The sequence below is a fragment of the Triticum aestivum genome, chromosome 3D (assembly GCF_018294505.1).
Source record: "Triticum aestivum cultivar Chinese Spring chromosome 3D, IWGSC CS RefSeq v2.1, whole genome shotgun sequence".
In the NCBI taxonomy this organism is placed as follows: Eukaryota; Viridiplantae; Streptophyta; class Magnoliopsida; order Poales; family Poaceae; genus Triticum; species Triticum aestivum.
This window is the reverse complement of record NC_057802.1, coordinates 520,576,238-520,593,171: the sequence shown is the minus strand read 5'-3', so window position 1 is coordinate 520,593,171 and position 16,934 is coordinate 520,576,238. Positions and strand designations below refer to the sequence as shown.

Sequence of the window (16,934 nt, the reverse complement as noted above, 5' to 3'; positions counted from 1 at the left end):
GAAATATAACTAAAAGGTAATTATGGCTTTGCCATGTGCTTCCCTTCAAGTTTCTCAAATACTTTAAATGACTGATCACCTGGCAAACAAAGATGGCAAGATCTATAAAAAGGACCAACGTACACAACACCTCAATAATATCTAGCCTAGAAGTGTTCGTTTGAGTTTCATTACTGCTAATAGACATGCCAATGGGATGGTGTAAACGAAGCAGTTTCCTTAAAAAGGGTCTACAAAATGTAATTGGCATGAGCAAAGTTCAGGGGAGAAGAATCAGCAATGAAATTCTGTTTGGGTATTGTGAAATATAGCAAACTTCTGTCTCTATCCCACCGAAGTTTTCTCTTAATTAGCTGTCCTCCTCTAGAACCCGAGGCGAAAATAATATTGATGGTCTATTGTTCTGAAACAACATATCGGATCACATAATTGGTATTTACTTCAAGACTACCATGTAGTATTTCTGCAGAAAAAAGTAGAAACTGTACTTGTAAAAGATATTTAGAGAAACCAGTGTCCGACATTGTTGAGTAATAAACAAAGCAGTAATTCTGATCACCTGGCAGTCGAATGAATGAATCATCGCCCAATCTTAAACCTACTGTACTACTTCCAGAAAAACATCGATGATTTACAGATGTCGGATTTGTTCAACCTGGGAACCAAACAACGATTTCAACCACAGCATGGGTAAAGAAACGACACCATTCATCCATACCACTTTCTTTGTTACATTCAGCTATAACAATCAGGTATCTTTATAGCTATAACATTCAGATATGTATCAGTAAATTGTATCTTCCATAGCTATGTATCTGTATACCTATGTATCTGACAACATGAGTATACGTATAATTCAGGACAGGTGAAGCATAAAGTTACAAAATAACAAACAGAAAAATACAGAAAACTACATGTTTTCCTCCTCGATTTGTAAATACCTGTGTTCCTCCTCGATGCAGGGCACAGCCAAGACAACTTTGCGCTGCTCCTCGCTGCCTGCAATGTGACCACGCCCTGCCCTAGATACCTGTGTTCCAACTATTACGAAACGAATATGTTAGACATCAGCTTGCTTGTTTCTTTGATTCTTCGGTGGAGAGAAACCAGAGAATCGGTCTGCGCAAATGTCAGCCAAGGAGCAGACCTTAATCCCAGAGTGTGGCGCACGTGAGAGGGGAGGAGGTTCCTGGGGATGAGCAGCCAGCCATGGAGGCAATAACAGGAAGGGTGGCCGTCGCCCGTGCATCGCCTAGACAGAGCTTGGGGGAGGCTCTCTTCCTCTCGTCTGCATCTCTTTCCTGATGAAATCATGAAAGCATATGATAAATCAATTTTAAGAAAATAAAACATTTCTAGACTTGAATCCAGCGGTAAACCTACATATGCCAGCATCAGGAAACCACATGAACCGATGCCTTGACTGCATACCACACACCCGTGAGACATGGGGAATCAAACCAGAAAAAAATTCATGAGAGGTGACACAAGCGCAACGTACCAACGATGTCCGCCGCCAGAGTGGATCGGAGAAGGGGATGAGCCTACGGGCTGGGTGCTCCGCCCTCACCGTGTAAGACCAGCGCGCCTACAGCCCCTCCAACCACCGACCATCTCCTTCCGGCCGCCTGGACACCGTAGCAGCAGATCGAGCCAGAGAAACGGCCACTTCGCGCTGCCATGCCCAGATCCGCGCCAGAGCCGGCAGCGGTGCGGCGCCGAGGTTGGTGCGGCGGCGAGCTCGGGCGGTGAGGCGGCGGGGCAGAAGCTGCAGGAGACGGCGGCAGGGACCTCGAGGCCGAGCTCAGGCCATGGCTTCCCTGGCTCCAGAGGCCGTGGTGGCGCCGGACGCAGCGGCGGGGCGAGGAGGAGGCCGGCCGTTGGGGAGGCAGGAGCTCCTCGTCCCCTCGATCCAGATCGGGATCGAGGAGGGAGCAACAGGGGCGTGAGGGAGCGGGCGATAGGTTTAGGTTTTTTGGTCGCTGGTGTGATGCGCGGCCACAACGACGGCGCCGTGGGATCGCGGCCCCGTGTCCTCGCCCGATCCAACAGCAGACCGCCGCCTCCTGCAAGTGCGACGGCGAAGGGATGGATCCGCCGCGGCGCGGCATAGGGATGGATCCGCCGCGGTCTGGGCGTAGGGGTGGTTCGGGCGTGCGATCGGGCGGCGGCGGAGATCGATCTGCTGTGTCGGGCGGCGGCGGAGATCGATCAGCTGTGTGAACGAGGGATCGATCCCAGGGGTTTTGTTTGCAACGGTTTTTTTCGATCGAGTAAGGCAGAGGTGGTGCGATGATGAAAAAAAAAGGCGGTGGGAGTATGACGAAAATAAACCAGCGAAAATTAACCGTGCGGACTATTCACCAAGTCGTCCATTAGGAGTAGAGATAATGAAATTTTTTGCCTTGTTTTAAAAAAAAACTATGAGCGTATAATTGCACCTAAACAGATGATACCATATTTGACTCGAAAATCAATCCTGTGTCCGAGTCCGACTACATCTCCCTTTCTTGTCCGAGCCCAGCTCGGCACCCTCCTTTTATATACGCCTCTGCACCGCTTATAGCAACACAATTACAACAAGAGATCTCTAATCTAACAACAACAAGCGATCGAGAGATCGAGATATGCACCGTGGACGCATCGCCGTGAACCCGGCCGCCGGCACGTTCGCCATGTTTCCGCCGCCGCCGCCGCGCTTCAAGTTCAATCACATGTTTCCCGTGCAGGTGCAGGCCCCGCCGTTTGCTTACCACGCGGTTCCCCTGCCGCCGGTACAGCCGCAGTTGGCGGTCCAGGTGCGCCCTGTGTGGGCGGGGAACTTCAACGAAGAGTGGGGCTACCTCGAGAGCTTCGCCGCGTGCGCCCGCTACATTGCTGTGGACGTGCACTACCCGGGACTCGTCCACGCCGCCGGACAGGAACTCAGCAGCCTGACAGTTGAGCATCGCTCGCGCTCATGAAGGCCAACGTAGACAACCTAAAGCCGCTCCAGGTCGGCATGGCCGTCTGCGACCACCAAGGCCAGCAGGTAGCCTGGGAGTTCAACCTCCGCGACTTCTGCCGCCTCGCCGACCCGCACGACGACAAGGCCCTCGACTACACCTCGCCCGCCGCGGCCTCGACCTCGACACGCTCCGCAACTAGGGCGTCGACGCCTACGTGCTCGGCTTGCTGCTCATGGGCTCCGGCCTCATCGGCGCCGGACACGGGCGGCCGCTGTCGTGGATCACCCACGCCGGTGCCTACCACGTGGCGTACCTCCTCAAGATTGTCATGGGCGGCGCCCCGCTGCCGAACGACGTGGCCGGGTTCCTCGGCGCCATGCGGCACTACCTCGGCCAGCAGGTCTTCGACGTTGCCACCATGGCGGCCGGCTGCCCGGGCATGCCGGTGGGGCTGGACCTCATCGCCGCTAACCTGCGCATCCATCCGCCGTGGGGTAGCCCTCGCCTCGCAGGCGCCGCCGGCGTGCGCGCGCTTCTGGCCTTCAGTATTTTGAAGCAAGGGTAGTTGGGGCGGCAACGTGGAGAGGTTCCGAGGCCTGCTTCAGGGCCTGCAGCATTAGTTGTCGATCAGAATCACACACGAGCAACGTCGTTGGTCAAGAATTCCAATGTGCAACGGACTCATGCCGCCCAGCGGTTAAATATATTGCGCACTTGCGTCGATCATTGGTACTAGTAGTTCAGAAGATTGTTACTACTACAGTTTTATATAGGTCAAGCGTTTGTTTTTCTCATCGCAAAAAAAAAATAAAAATCCTTTTAGTGGTAGTATTTAGAACTTCCAGTCAAGGGTTCTTTTAGTAATGCGTGTATTTTGTCGTAATAATTCGCAATACTTACTTGAGTATTTTTTGTGTGAATATACTTACTTGAGTATTATATGTATAAACAACCGTCAATCATGTACCTTCTACGCAAATACAATCACTATATTCTATTGTGTGTATTTTCTCAGTGCATGTCCAACGCCGGATATAGTATTTGTCTGTGGACGTGTCTGCGAAAAGTGATACGTAGAGCCGGCCATCCAATGCTTATCGTAAACCTTCGTCTGTAATACAAATAGATTCAGACATAATTCATGCGAAGATGGCATAACTCATGCAAACGGACATAAATTTGATATATTTTATAGAAACCGAATGATATTTTGTCCGTTCAACCAAAAAATTAAAATAATTTGTAGCGGACGGTAACCTCGTACTCTTGCCCGGGTTGGGCGGCGGCACCTCCACTGGCGAAAGGGCACGGGGACCCGGCAGCCCCGCCTGGCCGCCACCTGCTGCTCGCCAAGAAGCCGCTCTGCTTCCTCCTGCAAAGGGCTACCTCGGCCAATGCCGACCCTTGCCCCTGTCGACGGTGACAGAGGTGTCCCCAATCTTGACGAGTTCCCCATCGAGGCGACGCAGTTGCTGCACGGACGTCTCTGTGGTGGTCATCAACCGTTCACGGGTCCAAGCCTCTGCGAGGTCGGGGCCCATACATTTTAAAATGTAAAACCGTGAACTTGAAAAATGTTAATGCAATGTAAAAAATGTTAGCGTAGTAATAAAATATGTTGATATCACTGAAAAAATGCATGTAACATTTAAAAAGTGTTCATTTCAAAAAGATCTATGTGAAATATTTTTATAGTGTAAAAAATAAGTCTGCGTACTTCAAAAAATATTTCATACCATTCAAAAGAGGTATGTTATATTTTAAAAATATTCCCGCATTTCAGATGATGTCCGTAACAGCTTAAAAATGATTGAGTAATTTGAAAAAAGTTCCTTATCATTCAAAAAAATGTATCACTGTGTATCTAAAAAATGCTCAACACTTATTCAAAAAAATGTTGAAAAAGATATATTTCAAAGAAATGATTGAGTAGTTTAAAAAATGGTACCTATCATTCCAAAAAAAAGTATCACTGTGCATCTGAAAAATGCTCAACACATATTCAAAAAATATTAAAAAGGTGCATGTCAAAAAATATTAATCATATAATTGAAAAATGTTCAATGTGTACTAAAATAATATTTCTGATGTACACAAAAATGTACAACTTGTGTTGCATAAAGTAGACATGTACTGAAACACAGAAAAAAGAAAGAAAAGAAGAAGAAAAAAACCAAAGAAAAACTGATAGAAACAAAAAGAAGAAGATGAAACACGGAAGGTTCTAGAACCACCCCAAACCGGTGCATAGAACCTTCCTCAACCTGCTACGGGATCTACTGTGTTGGGCCGGCACATTTAGTGGAGCGCCAATGGCGAGACCGAAGGATTTCTGGCAATAGGCGAGAAGTAGCATTGGCGAGATTTGCACCCACAGTTCCTGGGTATAGACCTAGGAAGCTATCAGTTTTATGCACACTGTATCTTCAGAGTAGTAGGAAGCTATCTGAACGAAGAGCAGAGTATCTAACACATGTAAGCGAGTACGTATACATGGAATATTTTTACATACATACATATTAAAGTATGCAAATTTAATCGGACGATGCAACAACAACCGCTCGGTTATTAGTTATCTCTTCCTCGATTCTTCCTATGGTTGGCTCATTGGCTCGTTGCTCGTTGCTTGCTTCGTCTGTATTGTAGGCATTCGAATTCTTGGGCGATGAAGACTTCACGAGAGTGGCTTAATTAGCTAGCCAGTTCTACGGTCAAATCAAGAGTTCAATACACGAGAGGCCATGTCCATGGATTGCTTCATCCTCGCGTTCACGCGGACCCTGATGTACACCACCAGCATCTACAGGACGGCCGTGATGGTCAGCATTTTCATCGACCAGGTGCGGAGGCCCAACAGCATGGGCTCCATCGTCGCGTTCTCGTTCTTAATCATTATCTGGATCACCTTCATCGCCGGTGTGTGCATGCTCTTGTGCTGCTTCACCTTCTCGCTGCCGGCGGTGCGTCGGTGCCTGGCCTCCGTCCCCGGGGCACTCCGTGGCGCGTGCCGGCTTCTCTGCCTTCCGTGCTGGTGCGCGCGCGCCGGGCTACGGCGCGGAAGCGGCGGCGGCGGCAGCGCTCTGCCGCAGTTTCTGGACCAGACACCGAGTCGCATGCCCGTGCTGGCTCGGGAGCCACCGGTGCATGGCGGCGCGCGGGTGGCGCCGGCGTATGACATCCTGGCGTACGAGCAGCCGGAGGGCAGCGGCGGGTCGGAGTGCGCGGTCTGCCTCGTGGAGGTGGAGAAGGGGGACGCGGTGAAGCGGCTGTCGGTGTGCCTGCACATGTTCCACCAGCAGTGCGTCGACCCGTGGCTCCAGCAGCACTCGACGTGCCCGGTCTGCCGGTGCAACCTCTTGGCGCCATTGCCGGCCCAAATGGTATGACACTGGTGATGAGAGATAACTGAGCGCAGAGAACTCAAAGACGTGAATGTACTACATCAGTGTTAGTAATTACTGGTAGCACGCTGCGACCTGCGAGTGAGGCTTTTGACGTCAGAAGCGTGTAACTGCACATTGTCTTTTGTATATCACAACAATCCAAGCTCAAACATTAAGTGAATAAATCAATCAACAAGTTAAGCAAGAGAAAGCAAAACTTACGATCTCATCCTCTGCCGCGTGCAATAGCCATCCTGCCTCTAGCTAACGAACCAAGTCATAAAACTTGGTGATGCCGGTCAGGATAGTGTTCCAGCGATACAATAACGACCTCACCTTGCGTTCTTGAATTATGTACATGTCATAGGGCACAATGTGCTTTCATGCCTGAAACGTTTCATGCACTTGCTGTCATAAGGTCCCCACTCTACTCCTACCTATGAAATTCGCGGATACGGCCAACCACGCATCGCACAGTTACTCACCCTCCACAGTCGAGTAGCTCGCCATCCTTTGTACTCTAAAAAACGATATAGCGTTTGAAAATAAGCTCAATGGCAATTGACCGAACACCTGCAGGCGTCGGTACTAATGACCGCGCTACTGCTACATAGTTATTGGTAGCGCGTGTTCCGTGGCCTGTGCTACTACTGTGGCCAGCCCCAAGGACATAGTGGGGGGCACATAGTAGTAGCGCAGCCTACCAGACCCACGCCGCAACTAACGTGTACCTGTAGCACCGTTTTTGGGCCCGCGCTCCTGCTAAATAGCAACAGTGCCTGCTTGCTATACCGCGCTACTGCTAAGCATCTATCTATAAGGTATTTCCTAGTAGTGTTACATCATCCTATTATACTTGCTCTTAGGAAATAACATGAAGTGCGTGGAATTTGAAGCGAAAAATAGCTAACCATGATGCATGTTTCTCCGATAAGGAGAGGAGGTGGAGGAAGCAGCGACGACGCCTGAGGATAGACGGCGAAGCGCCGACGGGTCACCGGAGCGAATGGAGAAGGTGCAGGCGGCGGCGGCAGCACCTGGAGGTCTCTCATATCTAGCTGTTGGTGAAGTCGCGCGCGAGTCGTCGTTGTCTAGCGAGCGCAACAAATACAGCGCGTGATGCCATTTTTCTCTGCGTGCTGAACCAATTTTACCGCACGCGCGATTATTGGGCGCCCGCTGGAGCGCTCGTTTCGGCCCCGAGCGTGCAATAATGCAGTTTTTTCAGCGTGCGGCTTATTTCTAGCGCCAGTTGGAGATGCTCTTAGCGGGCCTAATAAGAGCATCTCCAACAACCGCCCAACGCGCGGCGCGCTAAAATTCAGTTTGCAGCGCGGCGGGGAGCGCTGGCTTCAGCGGCCGTGGTAAATTTAGCACACGCGCGTAGCTCCAGTAGCCGCGCTAAAATGCTGCACGCGCGCTCTCGCACAAACACTCTGGACTACGGTGTATAGATATTTTTACATAGATAATAAACGATACATATAGTTCATAGCATAGATAAAAACGATACATAGATATTTTACATAGTTCATAGCATAGATAGATAAAGAACTACTGTGCAACTACATAATAAAAAGGGTTAATTATCCTTTTGCCCTCAGTGGTGTCCGTGTGCTCAGTTTTACCCTCAGATGTGAATCGTGCTCAGTTTTGCCCCTAGTCCGTGCGCACCAACTCGTTCTGTGAACTCTGCCATCTCCGTCAGGTCAACCTTTTGACTCGGCCCTTACATGTGGGACCAGGCGACAGAGACGCCCTAGACGATCAGATCGTTGCACGCGTGGCTTGTGGGACCCAGCAGAGAGTCATTGAGTAGAGAGCCGTTGCGGGTGTGCTATATAAGCGGGCGACAGACAGCGGCGGTGACCACGGCGACAGAGAGCACGGCGGTGACGACGGCGAGAGAGAGAGAGAGAGCGGCGGTGGGAAGCTAGCTGTGGAGGGCGCGACAGCGTTGAGATCCCCTTCGGCTCCGAGCTCCATGTCTTCCTCAAGCTCCCACGCCACCTCGCGGATGCAGAGCCGGGCACGTGTCGACATGCCTGTCTTCGTCTGTCCGTGGTGTCGAGCGGGCGTTGATCGGAGGGTTTCTCACACATCGAGGAACCAGAATTGTCCGTTCTACGTGTGCAGCGAGAATGGGGTAAGAATCGGGGCAATTGCACCATTTTCATGGTTGGGATCTTTGAGCAATGGGTTGATCTGTTTGGCGTTCATGCAGGTGAAATGCTTCTTTCTTTGGGTCGATGCTCTGGCCAAGACTCTGATGAATGAACTGCAAGAAGAGCATGAAGAATGATTGTGCATGCTGCCACGAACGGCAGTGGCCGCAGCACGAGCTCCGGAAGAAGAGATGGAGGGCGAAGCACGCACTGACAGAGAGCTAGCTGTTGAGCTTAGGATGTTGAAGAAGAAGGTTAGGAAGCTTGAAGATCAAGCACAAATACCAATACCCATTTGCAGTTACTTTTTGGCATTTGTAGGTATGGTAATTGCACTGGTTGTAATGTTGAAATTGATGGAAAGGCATGAATTATGGAGGAAATTGTAAGCTTGAAATTGTATGAGAAATTCACCTAGTTTAAAAGTTGTTTAAATGTTGAAAAAAAGAGAGAAGAAGTGACCAACATTGTTCCTCTGTTGAGCAGAGAGCTGCATTTCTGAATTATGAATTATGAGATGCATTTCATAATTATGAATTTGGCCCAAAATGAAGTTGTTTAAATGTTGAAAAAAAATGAGAAGAGGTGAAAAAAGGGAGAAGAAATGAGGAATTCAGAAATTTTCGATCAATGAAATGCAGCTCTCTGCACTGGCTTTCTGTAAAAAAAAGGTTTCTCTATGGGACAAATTCAGAGCGTAGAGCCAAGTGCCGGCTAGACTAATGGGCCAACTGCATCCAATTAGGTCCATTCGGGGGTTCTCTTGCGTGTTTTTCTATTTTCTGTTCTGTTTTAATTTAGGCAGTAAATCATAATGCTGAAACTTTTTGTGGAAGCTAATTGAATTATTGCAGAGCCAAAAAATTAAGTTAGAAATTTTTTTGAAGCTGTTAAATATTTAATAGCAATTCAATTACTCCAATTCAAATACACCGTGATTTAAATCAAAGACCAAAATGTCATGGAAAATGTGCCTCAGCTCTGGTAGAGGTTTACACCTGGTGCCAAAATTAATGAACATTTTTTAAGGGCATTACATTGAGAAAAAATAATTTTTCTAAAAAAATGAAGGGTGGAAAATGCACAAAAAATTGGTGCAGCTGGGGACTCGAACCCAGGACCGCATGGGTTTGTGGTGTTTAGGGCTACGCTAGTAACCACTAGGACAGATGGAAAGACTTTGACATGGGTAGGGAAGGAAGGTATACATAGTGAGACCGTTTGTTTGTACTAAATGTTTGCACACGCGTGAGAGTGGTTTTCCTTTGTTTTGCACTGAAATTTTGGAGGGTTGGAAACGTATGTTTGCACTGCCACATGATTTTGGTTATAGTGGCACTTGGTTTAGGATTTAAAGGGAATAAATTTGCATGTTAGTTCATGACTTGGTTTAGGAAAGAAATGATATGTTTGGGCATGGACATTTTTAACACACATAATAACTTGGATAGATAAGATGCAACACACCGTACCCTTACATAGATAGGTACCCATAACCCATAAGTTCACGGACACGACACGACACGACACGGCACACACGACATAGAAAAAGCAACAAAATAAAAATGATAAAACTAAAACATGACGAGCTTGACTCCGGGCTCGCACCCCTTCTTGAACATCTTCATGTTGACCTCCTTCTTCCACCTTGGCCGCACGCCCCTTCAACACCGTCTTCAACTTCACACCTCCTACTCCTCCTCGTCGTAGGGAAGGGAGTGCATCTGGCCTGGAGTGGGGAAGATGGTCTCGTAGTTGGTGAAGATGTTGTACAACATGAAGAAGATGGACTCGCAGCCGCACCAAAAGACTTGGCCGAGGAGCTCGCGCGTGTCAAACGGGTTGTGAACGTGACCGTGAGCAGTAGGAGGATGCCGCCGCGGCCACGAACCTCGTTGAGGGTGAACATCCTAGGCGAGCCCCGTGGGAGGTGGGCATAGCCGACTCCGAGGAAGGCGCGGGCGAGCTCGACGGCCCCCTCCACCTTGAAGTAGCCCACACACAGAGCTCCCTCTCCACGAGCACGCCCGGTGGGTAGCGCAGCTCCGGCACGACAGGCGGACGGAGGAAGGTTGGCCCGTTGTACTGCATCTTCACTTGGTCGCTTGGAGAGGGCTTGGTCGCTTGGGTGTTTGAAGTTGGAGAGAATGGACCTGGCTTTTGGGTGGTGAGTGGGAGAGGAAGAGAGGCACTGATACGTCTCCAACCTATCTATAATTTTTTATTGTTCCATGCTATTATATTATCTGTTTTGGATGTTTAATGGGCTTTAATATGCTCTTTTATATTATTTTTGGGACTAACCTATTAACCGAAGGCCCAGTGCCAGTTTCTATTTTTTGCCTATTTCAGTGTTTTGCAGAAAAGGAATACCAAACGGAATGAAACCTTCGCGATGATCTTTCTTGGACCGAAAGCAAACCAGGAGACTTGGAGATGAAGTCGGAGACGCAACGAGGCGGCCACGAGGCAGGAGGGCACGCCCAGGGGGTAGGCGTGCCCCCACCCTCGTGGGCCCCTCGTAGCTTCACCAGCGTACTTCTTTCGCCTATATATACTCTTATACCCTAAAAACATCAGGGGCAGCCACGAAACCGCTTTTCCACCGCCGCAACCTTTTGTACCCATGAGATCCCATCTTGGGGCCTTTTCCGGCGATCTGCCGGAGGGGGAATCGATCATGGAGGGCTTCTACATCAACACCATAGCCTCTCTGATGAAGCGTGAGTAGTACACCACACACCTTTGGGTCCATAGTTATTAGCTAGATGGCTTCCTCTCTCTCTTTGGTTCTCAATACAAAGTTCTCCTCGATGTTCTTGGAGATCTATTCGATGTAATACTTTTTGCAGTGTGTTTGCCGAGATCCGATGAATTGTGGATTTATGATCAAGATTATCTATGAATAATATTTGGTTCTTCTCTGAATTCTCATATGCATGATTTGATATCTTTGCAAGTCTCTTCGAATTATCGGTTTACTTTGGCCTACTAGATTGATCTTTCTTGCAATGGGAGAAGTGCTTAGCTTTGGGTTCAATCTTGCGGTGTCCTTTCCCAGTGACAATAGGGGCAGCAAGGCACGTATTGTATTGTTGCCATTGATAACCCACAAGTATAGGGGATCGCAACAGTTTTCGAGGGTAGAGTATTCAACCCAAATTTATTGATTCGACACAAGGGGAGCCAAAGAATAGTCTCAAGTATTAGCAGTTGAGTTGTCAATTCAACCACACCTGGATAACTTAATATCTGCAGCAAAGTATTTAGTAGCAAAGTAGTATGGAAATAACGGTAACGGTGGCAAAGGTAACAGTAGCAGTTTTGTAGTAATTGTAACAGTGGCATCGGAAAAGTAACTAAGTGGAGAACAATATGTGAAAAGCTCGTAGGCATTGGATCGGTGATGGAGAATTATGCCGGATGCGATTATTCATGCAACAGTTATAACATAGGGTGACAGAGAACTAGCTCCAATTCATCAATGTAATGTAGGCATGTATTCCGAATATAGTCATACGTGCTTATGGAAAAGAACTTGCATGACATCTTTTGTCCTACCCTCCTGTGGCAGCGGGGTCCTATTGGAAACTAAGGGATATTAAGGCCTCCTTTTAATAGAGTATCGGACCAAAGCATTAACATTTAGTGAATACATGAACTCCTCAAACTACGGTCATCACCGGGAGTGGTCCCGATTATTGTCACTTCGGGGTTGCCGGATCATAACACATAGTAGGTGACTAATGACTTGCAAGATAGGATCAAGAACTCACATATATTCATGAAAACATAATAGGTTCCGATCTGAATTCATTGCACTTGGGCCCTAGTGACAAGCATTAAGCATAGCAAAGTCATAGCAACATCAATCTCAGAACATAGTGGATAATAGGGATCAAACCCTAACAAAACTAACTTGATTACATGATAAATCTCATCCAACCCATCACCGTCCAGCAAGCCTACGATGAAATTACTCACGCACGGCGGTGAGCATCATGAAATTGGTGATGGAGGAAGATTGATGATGACGACAGGGACGGATTCCCCTCTCCGGAGCCCCGAACGGACTACAGATTAGCCCTCCCAAGAGAGTTTAGGGCTTGGCGGCGGCTCCGTATCGTAAAACGCGATGAATCCTTCTCTCTGATTTTTTTTCCCCAAACGTGAATATATGGAGTTGGAGTTGAGGTTGGTGGAGCACCAGGGGGCCCACGAGGCAGGTGGGCATGCCCAGGGGGGCAGGCGCGCCTCCCACCCTCGTGGACAGGGTGTGGGCCCCCTGGCCTTGATTCTTTTGCCAGTATTTTTTATATATTCCAAAATAATTCTCCGTTGATTTTCATTCCAAGAACTTTTATTTCTGCACAAAAATAACACCATGGCAATTCTGCTGAAAACAGCGTCAGTCCGGGTTAGTTCCATTCAAATCATGCAAGTTAGAGTCCAAAACAAGGGCAAAAGTGTTTGGAAAACTAGATACGATGGCGACGTATCAACTCCCCCAATCTTAAACCTTTGCTTGTCCTCAAGCAATTCAGTTGACAAACTAAGAGTGACAAAGAAAAACTTTTACAAACTCTGTTTGCTCTTGTTGTTGTAAATATGTAAAGCCAGCATTCAAGTTTTTAGCAAAGATTATAAACTAACCATATTCACAATAACACTTAGGTCGCATGTTTACTCATATCAATGGCATAATCAACTAGCGAGCAATAATAGCAAATCTCGGATGACAACACTTTCTCAAAACAATCATGATATGATATAACAAGATGGTATCTCGCTAGCCCTTTCTGAGACCGCAAAACATAAATGTAGAGCACCTTTAAAGATCAAGGACTGACTAAACATTGTAATTCATGGTAAAAGAGATCCAGTCATAATCAATATAAATTAATAGTAATGGATGCAAATGATAGCGGTGCTCTCCAGCTGGTGCTTTTTAATAAGAGGGTGATGACTCAACATAAAAGTAAATAGATAGGCCCTTCGCAGAGGTAAGCATGGATTTGTAGAGGTGCCAGAGCTCGATTTTTGAAATAGAGATGAATAATATTTTGAGCGGCATACTGATGTCTACTACACAACATTCTTCTTGTAGACGTTGTTGGGCCTCCAAGTGCAGAGGTTTGTAGGACAGTAGCAAATTTCCCTCAAGTGGATGAGGTAAGGTTTATCAATCCGTGGGAGGCGTAGGATGAAGATAGTCTCTCTCAAGCAACCCTGCAACCAAATAACAAAGAGTCTCTTGTGTCCCCAACACACCCAATACAACGATAAATTGTATAGGTGCACTAGTTCGGCGAAGAGATGGTGATGCAAGTGCAATATGGATGGTAGATATAGGTTTTTGTAATCTAAAAATATAAAAACAGCAAGGTAACTAATGATAAAAGTGAGCGTAAACGGTATTGCAATACTAGGAAACAAGGCCTAGGGTTCATACTTTCACTAGTGCAAGTTCTCTCAACAATAATAACATAATTGGATCATATAACTATCCCTCAACATGCAACAAAGAGTCACTCCAAAGTCACTAATAGCGGAGAACAAACAAAGAGATTATTGTAGGGTAAGAAACCACCTCAAAGTTATTCTTTCGGATCAATCTATCATAGAGTTCGTACTAGAATAACACCTTAAGACACAAATCAACCAAAACCCTAATGTCACCTAGATACTCCAATGTCACCTCGAGCATCCGTGGGTATGATTATACGATATGCATCACACAATCTCAGATTCATCTACTCAACCAACACAAAGTACTTCAAAGAGTGCCCCAAGGTTTCTACCGGAGAGTAAAGACGAAAACGTGTGCCAACCCCTATGCATAAGCTCACGAGGTCACGGAACCCGCAAGTTGATCACCAAAACATACATCGAGTAGATCACGTGATATCCCATTGTCACCACAGATAAGCACATGCAAGACATACATCAAGTGTTCTCAAATCCTTAAAGACTCAATCCAATAAGATAACTTCAAAAAGGGAAAACTCAATCCATTACAAGAGAGTAGAGGGGGAGAAACATCATAAGATCCAACTATAATAGCAAAGCTCGCGTTACATCAAGATCGTACCACCTCAAGAACACGAGAGAGAGAGAGAGATCAAACACATAGCTAGTGGTACATACCCTCAGCCCCGAGGGTGAACTACTCCCTCCTCGTCATGGAGAGCGCCGGGATGATGAAGATGGCCACCGGTGAGGGATCCCCCCCTCTGGCAGGGTGCCGGAACAGGGTCCCGATTGGTTTTTGGTGGCTACAGAGGCTTGCGGCGGCGGAACTCCCGATCTATTGTGCTTCTCGATGTTTTAGGGTATATGGACATATATAGGCGAAAGAAGTCGGTCAGGGGAGCCACGAGGGGCCCACGAGGGTGGGGCCGCGCCCAGGCGGCAGGCGCGCCTCCTTGCCTCGTGGCCACCTCGAAGCTTCCCTGACGTCTACTCCAAGTCTCCTGGATTGCTTCCGTTCCAAAAATAACTCTCCCGAAGGTTTCATTCCGTTTGGACTCCATTTGATATTCCTTTTCTTTGAAACACTGAAATAGGCAAGAAAACAATAATTTGGGCTGGTCCTCCGGTTAATAGGTTAGTCCCAAAAATAATATAAAAGTGTGTAATAAAGCCCATAAACATCCAAACAGATAATATAATAGCATGGAACAATAAAAAATTATAGATACGTTGGAGACGTATCACATACTTTCATTGTCAACATAACAACCGAGAGATCTCGATATCTTCCATGCTGCACACATTATAGGCGGTTCCCAAACAGAATGGTAAAGTTTATACTCCCCCTCCACCAACAAGCATCAATCCATGGCTTGCTCGAAACAACGAGTGCCTCCAACTAACAAGAGTCTTGGGGGAGTTTTGTTTGCAATTATTTCGATTTGATTTGCATAAAGCATGGGACTGGGCATCCCGGTGACCAGCCATTTTCTCGTGAGTGAGGAGCGGAGTCCACTCCTCTTGAGAATAACCCGCCTAGCATGGAAGATGCAGACAGCCCTAGTTGATACATGAGCTATTCGAGCATACAAAATAGAATTTCATTTGAAGGTTTGGAGTTTGGCACATACAAATTTACTTGGAACGGCAGGTAGATACCGCATATAGGAAGGTATAGTCGACTCATATGGAATAAATTTGGGGTTTATGGAAGTGGATGCACAAGCAGTATTCCCGCTTAGTACAAGTGAAGGCTAGAAAAAGACTGGGAAGCGACCAACTAGAGAGCGACAACAGTCATGAACATGCATTAAAATTAATGAACATTGAGTGCAAGCATGAGTAGGATATAATCCACCATGAACATAAATATCGTGAAGGCTATGTTGATTTTGTTTCAACTACATGCGTGAACATGTGCCAAGTCAATACACTCGAATCATTCAAAGGAGGATACCACACTATTATACCACATCACAATCATTTTAATAGCATGTTGGCACGCAAGATAAACCATTATAAACTCCTAGCTAATTAAGCATGGCATAAGCAACTATAATCTGTAATTGTCATTGCAAACATGTTTATTCATAATAGGCTGAATCAGGAACGATGAACTAATCATATTTACAAAAACAGGAGAGGTCAAGTTCATACCAGCTTCTCCCATCTCAATCAGTCCATCATATATCGTTATTATTGCCTTTCACTTGCACGACCGAACGATGTGAATAATAATAATAGTGCACGTGCATTGGACTAAGCTAGAATCTGCAGGCATTTCATTCAAAGGAGAAGACAAGGTAATATGGGCTCTTGGTTAGATCAACAATAATGCATATAAGAGCCACTCCAACATTTTCATTATGGTCTTCTCCTCTCGACCCCCAAAGAACAAGAAAATAAATAAAACTATTTACACGGGAAAGTTCCCAACAAGCAAAAGAAGAACAAGAAATCTTTTTGGGTTTTCTTTTAATTAATACCACTACAAGCATGAAAAGTAAACTAGCTAAAAGCTACTACTATTTTTTTTGGTTTTTCTTAAGATTTTTCAAACACACAAGAAGAAAGCATAAAAAGGAAAATAAACTAGCATGGATAGTACAATGAAAAAGTATGAGCACCGACCACTAGCATGAGTGTGTGAACATGAATGTAATGTCGGTGAGAAATATGTACTCCCCCAAGCTTAGGCTTTTGGCCTAAGTTGGTCTAAGCCCATGGATCAAAGTTGTAATTGGGGTCGTACTGAGAAGGAGCATCGGGATGCCACTGCTTGGCAATTTCCTCCGGATCCCACTGGTAAACAGACTGACGTGGAAGATCAAGTTGTGGTTCCGGCTCTGGCTCTGGCTCCGTAGCTGGTGTGGGGTTTTGGTAGGCATGAATGGCCTCCGGCGGAACAAGGTACTTGCGTGCAGATAAGTCATACAAGGAAGGAGCAGGCAAAGTAATAGTCTTAA

General features: G+C 46.8%; 1 protein-coding gene and 1 pseudogene across 1 annotated transcript; both read left to right on the top strand.

Annotated features, from left to right (window-relative positions):
• The first annotated feature begins 1,502 nt into the window (after window positions 1-1,502).
• Window positions 1,503-3,750, top strand: LOC123080167 (probable CCR4-associated factor 1 homolog 11; annotated as a pseudogene).
• Window positions 3,751-5,689: 1,939 nt separating this feature from the next.
• On the top strand, window positions 5,690-6,334 carry LOC123075181 (probable E3 ubiquitin-protein ligase ATL45). The gene has a single exon (XM_044497846.1). It carries the CDS (start codon window positions 5,690-5,692, stop codon window positions 6,332-6,334), a length of 645 nt encoding a protein of 214 aa, XP_044353781.1.
• The last annotated feature ends 10,600 nt before the right edge of the window (window positions 6,335-16,934 follow it).